The sequence below is a fragment of the Anomalospiza imberbis genome, chromosome Z (genome assembly GCF_031753505.1).
Source record: "Anomalospiza imberbis isolate Cuckoo-Finch-1a 21T00152 chromosome Z, ASM3175350v1, whole genome shotgun sequence".
Taxonomy (NCBI): Eukaryota; Metazoa; Chordata; class Aves; order Passeriformes; family Viduidae; genus Anomalospiza; species Anomalospiza imberbis.
In genome coordinates this window covers 65535376-65542613 of record NC_089721.1, presented here as the reverse complement: position 1 = coordinate 65542613, position 7238 = coordinate 65535376, and the positions used below count along the sequence as shown (strand labels likewise).

General features: G+C 42.7%; 1 protein-coding gene across 4 annotated transcripts in view; it reads left to right on the top strand.

Annotated features, from left to right (window-relative positions):
• Positions 1-2073: 2073 nt before the first annotated feature.
• Positions 2074-7238, top strand: part of IQGAP2 (IQ motif containing GTPase activating protein 2) — a 124502-nt gene continuing 119337 nt past the window's right edge. For all 4 annotated transcript variants that reach the window (XM_068176399.1, XM_068176397.1, XM_068176398.1 and 1 more), the window contains exon 1: positions 2074-2205. In XM_068176399.1, coding sequence (XP_068032500.1) covers positions 2160-2205 — 46 coding nt within the window. In that variant the 5' untranslated portion in view covers positions 2074-2159. The remainder of the gene's footprint in view (positions 2206-7238) is intronic.

Below are 7238 nucleotides of genomic sequence, written 5' to 3'. Positions count from 1 at the left end.
AAGGCCCCTTGATTTTAGTCAGAAAAATGTATTTTTAAGAAAACTTTGAATTATCTTTCTTTGACTAAAGGATAAAAGACATGGAGAAAGTGTTCTACAGTACATTCTTGATTTAGGATGTGTAACAGTGTAAAAGACTGTAGAAATGGTCATTTGAAGCAAATGCAAGATTTTCAATAAACTCTTAAACTGTGGAAGTAAATTTATTCTTTTCCGTGTTGGGTTTGTTCACCCACTTTCTTATATAAGAGAAGAAGCAAGTAAATGAGTGTTTAAAACTCAAGAAAGCATTCAAAAAGCCAAGTGCAAACTGCAGCTCTACTGGTGCTTGCATCACACACCTCTGCTGTAAGTCATCCTCCCTGATCTCTGGGGATGGAGGAAAAGGGAGCAGAGGAAATCAAAAGCACCTCAAGAAAAACAACACTGTTTCCTCTTAGGTGTTGTTTTTCTCCTGTACCCTGTCAATCTTTTTTCTTCCTCAATAATCCATGCCTTAAGTACTATGAGGAGTGTCTTTCCTTACCTCAGTGAGCTGTGCCCAACCACAGAGGAGACTCTACAGATGCAGCAGTATTTTATTTTGAAACACAAATTACTAAAATCTTCCAGACAACCTGCAAACACACCAGGTGACACGCTAAGAGTCACCTGGTACCTGTCATTAAAATACAAGCCTATTCAGGTGCATTTTGTCCCATAGGCAGACTGTGGCTGTGCAGAGACACTACCTCATCCTGTCTTCCATAAAACTTCATGGTATGGGCATAGTGACTGTGGAAATGATATAGTTGTGCCCTAGAATACACTGCAATTTGAGAAACCTCTGTCTCTGACTACATCTTCGGGTGCATTTCATAGTGACCTGGGAGCCTGTGGCCCCAAAATGTGAATCTTTTATTCATGGATTTGCTGCTCAGCTGTCCAAAATTAAGCCCTCTCTGACATAGACACCCTGGAGAGGAGTCTCCAACGGAGGAATGTGCCTAGCTCCCTCACAAAACTCCTTAGAAAGGAACAGCAACATGGGACAGGTCCACACAAGCAGACCCAACTGCAAAGGTGCCCTGCAGGTCATGGTGATGGCTTTGTGGTTTGGCAGAAACACTTCTTGTCGGCAGTGAGAATTTTTTGAAACAGCCAAACTTAAGAGGAAGTCTTAGGCTTGGTTCTTCACTTCTCTGTTCAGAGTCCGCCCTGCCAAAACACCATAGGGGAGAGTCCTTCGCCTTCTACACTGTGGAATTTGGTTTATTTAAATTGTTTGGTGGTTTGGGGTGTTTTTTGGTTTGTTTCCCTTTTATTCAGAGGGTATGCATGGATTGCTGTTTTGGAGTTCTTACCTGCATTTGGGAGGGAAGGGTTTCCTCTTTTTGATTTCTGGTTTTAGGACTCTTTTTGTACTCATTTTCTTTTGTTTTGCTCTATTATATTTTTTGGGAGGGGGTTTGCTCTGTTATTGTTGTTTGTTTTGCTTGCTTTTTTTCCCCCCCTTGTTCTGCCCGCTCTTGGCAGGGGAGTGGATTTAGTTTCTTTCCACTTTATTTAATGGTTTTCTGGTTGGGTATATTTTGTCTTGTTATGGTTTTTTGTCGGTTTTGTTTTGTTTTGCTTTGGGCCTTGCCTTTTGGTTGTTTTTTTGGGTTTTAGTTTGTTCCGTGTTGTTGTTTGGGGACCTTTTGTTTTTTTTCTATTTTTGGGGGATTTTTGGTTGATTTTTTTTTTCCTTTGCTTTGGGGCTTGGAGTTTTGTCTGTGTTTTTTTTTTTATTTTTTTTTTGGGGGGGGTCGTTTTGTTACGCTTTGATTTGTTTTCCCTTCTTTTTCTACTTTGTGACCTCGTGCTTTTCTACCTTTTTTTTTGGTGGTTTTTTTTTTTTTTTTTTTTTTTTTGCGAGGTTTTTTTTTTGGTTTTTTTTTTTTTTTTTTTTTGGTTGGTTTGAGTTTTTTGGTCTTTCTTCCCCTCCTCCCTCGCCTTCCTTCTCCCCTTTTCCTCGTTTTTCCGCGCACACGCGCGGCCGCGGCCGCGCCGGAGCCGCCCCGGTGGCCCCGGCCCCGCGCGGGGCGGTCGCGGCCGCGGGCGCAGCAAATCAGCGGGGCCCGGGCCGCGCATAAGAACGGCGGGCGGGGGCCGGCGCTGTCCCTTCCGGCGGCGGCAGGATGCACCATGAGGAGCTGGCGTCCCTGCAGCGGCCCTGCTACGGCTGTGAGTGGGGTCCTGGGGGCTGTTTCGGGACCTTTTCTTCTTTTTTTTTCTTTTTTTTTTTTTTTTCTCCTTTTTTTTTTTTTTTTTTTTTTTCCCACCCCTTTGCTGCTTTCTCGGTTTAATACTAAAAGAGCGAGTTGAAGGCAAAATAAAACCTACACAGCAGAGTCTCAGACTCTTGAGGCAGCGCGCAGCGCTCCGGCTCCTTTCAGGTTAGCTTGCAGTCGGCTCCGGCTGGGCTTTGAACAGGTTTTCATGGGGCTGCGTTTTGTTCTGTAACTTTGTGAATGGATTATAGCTGTAATTGCGCACTGCAGCTCGGGAGTTTTAGATTAGAGGTCGAGCTTTGGGGTTTAGTGTTGTAACTTGGTGTTACAGGTATGGGTTTGGGTTTTAACTTCGTAACTTGAGTTATGACTGTAGTTTCAGGTTGTAACTTGGTAACCTTTGGATTATCACTTCGGAATTTCGGATTATAAAATTAAACCTTTGCTTTCTAGTTTTATAACTTTATCTTAGAGCTTTGCAACTCTTAAGTACTTGGGATGAGGGGAGAGACCGTGCTGGTACCCGGCATTTCTTTTCAGAGGGGGTGTGTTTACTTCCCAAACATGTGTTTTAGGAAAAACCTTGAAGCACCTTACCTCCTCTTGCTGTTATCTCTCCTGGCCGTGCTGTGCTGGGATCTTGCACCAGCCTGTGCTTTTCCTGGCTCTTGCGGGGCAGAGCAGTGCAAGCCCGTGGCTGTGCCATTCCTACAAGAAATGCCTCTGAAACCTCAGGCGTCGCAAAATGGGAACACACAAATGATTTGCAAAGTTCTCAACAACCCTGGCATCCTGTTGTCTAGTGAGTAGGTACCGAGTTCTTATTGTAGTGGCTTTGTTTAAAGCCGGTTTTAAAAATCTCCTTTTAGAAAGAAACACGAGACTCCTTAACAGTGTTAAGGGCCACCTTGATTCCACCTAAGACAAGTAGAAAAAGCTTGGCAGTAAGACCTTCAGCTTGCAGAATGCCATGCTCTTCTAAGCATTTCTCCTCATTGATGACTGATTCACCTATTAATGCCCTCTGTGGGGGCGGTTTGTGGAACCTGCCTGTAGGTTTCATTTTTTGTTTTACCCAGTAGGTGGATTACATCCTTGTGAAGGTGTGTGTTCACTGGTTACTGCAGGCATTGTCTGAGTGCCTATGCTGTTGTGTTAGCAAAGGTGAATATTTTGCTTGTGGAACCAGTCCTCCCAACTGCTTGTGCCATTCCACGTTGTAGTTAGGTAGTGTCCAGGTGTGCAGCATCGTGCTCCAGCCTCGGTTTGGACACTGTCCACTTGCCTGAGATGCACAAATGTTTGTTGTATGCCTGTCAGGACTCCAGCAGCAGGGGCTTTCCTTTGTAGATCTGGCGTGGCTGATCTCAGAATATGTGGGTCTGGACGGGTAGAAGTGTGTCATGACTTCTGATAAAGGCAAAGATTAGGCTTTGACTCAAAGCAAAGGGCTCATCCTTTGTGTCTTGTTCCTTCCTGGGCACTGAGGATTAAATACCTTATTGCCAGAGCTGCTCAGAGTATTTTAAAGATTGTAGGCCTCAATTATTATGGGAAAGAATGACCATGTTTAGAACACTAAATATAGTTTTGAATATATGTTCCATCCTCTCAGTGCTTATGCTTTGCTATGGTAGTTGAGAGCATTTTGTTCTAGTTACCATGGGGACATTCATGTTCTGAGGTGTAGCCACACTTGGTGTCTGGTCTCTCTGCCCCAAGTATAAAAGGGAATGAGAGTACACTTGTTTTTCTAATGGTGCCTCTCCTCTGGCCAATAATGTCTGCTTGCTTGGGATCCGGTAGTTATTCTGTCCTTCCCTGAGTGAGAAGCTCTGGCTGCTGTGCCACACTGCATCCACTTCTTTTTGGAGTGCAATTTTTGCTGCAGGAACCTTTGAAATTACATTCCTTTCAAGAGACTAGGCAAAGGCTCTTGAAATATGCCAGGCTGATGTCAATATTTAAAAAAAAAAACCACCAAAAAACTCCATGGAGACCTCCATTAAAGAACAAGCCATAGCCTTGTCTGTAGTGACAGTAGAGGTACATGTTTGGGTTTTTTAGCCTGTGTCTAGAAAAATACATACATTTTATCTGCATAACAGTTGGCTGCCATTTTGAGAAGTGAGGAGACCCACCACCTCAAAAAAAAAAAAAAAAAAAGCTCCCTAACTAGAAAACTAACACTAGCATTTTCTCTGCTCTTATGAAAGCCCCCTCCATAACTAAAACTTCACTTTGGATTACTGACAAACAGTTCCCTTTGTTGAGAACACCACATCTATGCTGGATTTCCTAAGGAGTTAATAAGCTGTCCAAGTTAGGCTATCAAATTTCTAAGACCCCTTGCTTTAGTGCCCTAGAGCTGTTTTAAACATTTAACTTGACTTGGACTTTTGACTTTGACTTCAAGCTCCTAGCAGAGTTTGTGTATTGCTCTGAAGAATGCTAGCATTTTACTATCATAACTTTCTGCCAGGTGCTTTATAAACTGGTGCATGATTATGAGTAGCATTTCACTGGGAAGACATATCCTGAGCTTAAAAGAAGTTGTACGTTGCAAGCTTTACTGATACAGTAAAACAAAAAACATCTAGGAAAAAAAAAATCTTAGAGCTGATCATTTCTATATTTAAAGTCAGGAAATTGATTAATGAAATCAAACAAGACAGTCCCTTTCTGGGTTGGTGCTAGTTCTGGATGAGCATGGTTCATGGGAAAATCGGAGCTCAGAGCAAACTCCTAGAGCCTTCCCTTGATCTATTAGGGTGAAGGTTTTGTGGCTTCCTGGACCACTTGTTGAAAGGTGCCTCCAACTCTGCTTGCTGTCAATAGCTTAAGAGAGATGCAGAAGAGATTTCTCTTGGTGCTCCACTGAGCCATTTAGACAGATATTTATCTCCAGTACCAATTCAAGTGAGAACGTCAAATTACAAGCCAGCTTATCCAGCTGAAACTGCATTAACAGGCACGCTGCAACTGAATTTGCATAGTGGTTTCCAATCTAGCTACAGCTGTTGCCTGGTTTATTTCTCAGTCCTAGCACAATCAGAAGCAGAGGTTCACAAAACTGCAGGGAATTAGGACTTATATTATGATTAGAGGTATGAGCCATTTTTATAACAAAAATGCTTGGTGTTGTGGAAGATTATGAAGACAAATGTATAAATCTCAGATGTGCCTCACAGGCTGAACATGGGAAGATACCAAATCAGACAATGGTGTATCTTTGAGAATGCTCATTTCCTGACACTCTCAGCTCCTTTATAGCTAGTTTTCCCTGAAATCTGTGTGCAGAAACAAATGTTTAAGTTTTTGTGAACTGTCTGAATGGCTTCACTGCACTTCCAGGTATGTAGTGAAGCTACAGAGAGTAGTGTCTGAATTTGAAAAGGATTTTGGGCATTAGCATGCTCAGAGAAACTGAATTAATATATGTCCTGAGTCCCTGTCTACTGAGCTAGGTTCTCCAACATCAGCAGATGCTTCTTTTGGAGACACAAATAATTCTTCACCTGTGCTGCTGAGGCCAGAAAGCTAGTTTCACAGGGCATGGATGATGGGTTAAAACAGGGGAAAACAGACCTTGGTATCCAGTGATAAGGGCGTTGCTTGTGCTTCTGGTACTGGCTCCCAGAATTGCTACTGTTTGGCACTAGGAGTTTGGAGATGAGACATAAGCAGCATGAAGTTTCGTGAGGGAGTGCTGCTCTGCCTGTGGTGACAGGCAGGGCAAACCTGAAGTTGAAACACAGCCTACGCCTCTCTATGAAACTGTACCTAGCTTCTTTGCTCAGCAGGATGTGGAAGTTTACAAACCAGTGGCTTTTTGAAAAGCTTTTAACATAAAACACTATAAATTTGTCTGCACGTCTAGTAAGTGCAGTGAAACAAATTACTTTTTTTCAGTCTAAAAAGGGGGAAATGTCTTTTGGTAAAAGTTCCATAGTACTTTCCTAAGTGAAAACAGATGGGATTTTGTTTTTAAAATAGTTTTTTGAAACTTAAAAAAAAAAGAAGTTTTGCTATGTCCTATGCATATATATTCTTTTGGGTGTATGCTTTCTTGTAGTGCCTGTGACTTATGAGAACACTTTTCTCCCTTTTTATTGATGTGTGTTATTTGGCAACGAAATACACAGTTTCTCTTCTACTTTTTTTGTAGGTTGCTAATAATTAAACTGCTGATTGAGAACTCAAAAAGTTTAACTGCTTTGTTTAACCAAGTGCACATAATTCACTTGGTAGGAGTGGCTCTCTCTGTGCTTTTTGTACAAAGCAGGTTCATCTCCCCTGAAGTCTGCTGGTAAAGAAAGGACAGAGCTATGTTAGAGCATGCTTAAAGCAACTTGAATTCTGTTGAAACAGGAAATATTAATATTTCACTGCAAACAGGATTTATAGCACATGTGAGCATGCTACATCAAGTCTGATACTTGAGGCAGGGAATAGGAAGCACGCCGATTTTTAGCTCACCTCTTCTGTCAAGTGGGGTTTACTACATTATTTTTTTCTAGCTCAAAGTTTGCTTGATACTGTTGCTGGTTCAAACTATGTTTTACTAGGAATAACCCTAGGCATGCAAGGCAGAAAAAAAAAAAAAGCCTGTCAGTGACAGGAAGGACTGGTGGGTCATATTTCAGTGCGATGATAAGCAAGTGTGCTCTCCTGTGCTTGCTCCTTGCAGGAAATTATTAACCTGCTGTGTTTGCTTCACTTGTTCAGGCTGTTTTGTTGTTTTTCTGGAACAAGTATCCTTGAGCTACTGCATGTTGTGGAATGAAAGTGCAGGTGCTGGACGGGGGAGGAGTTGTGCCTACCCTGGCCTGGGACCATGAGTCGGGAGGCAGGGGCCAAGCGCCCCCATGCTGGGGAGGGGTGCCTGCTGTACATGCCTCATTTGCTGTTCCTTGATAAGACAGGCTGGTACAAAGGCTGTGTCCTGCACAGCTCATTCATGGGTCAGCACTTCCTGCACCTTGG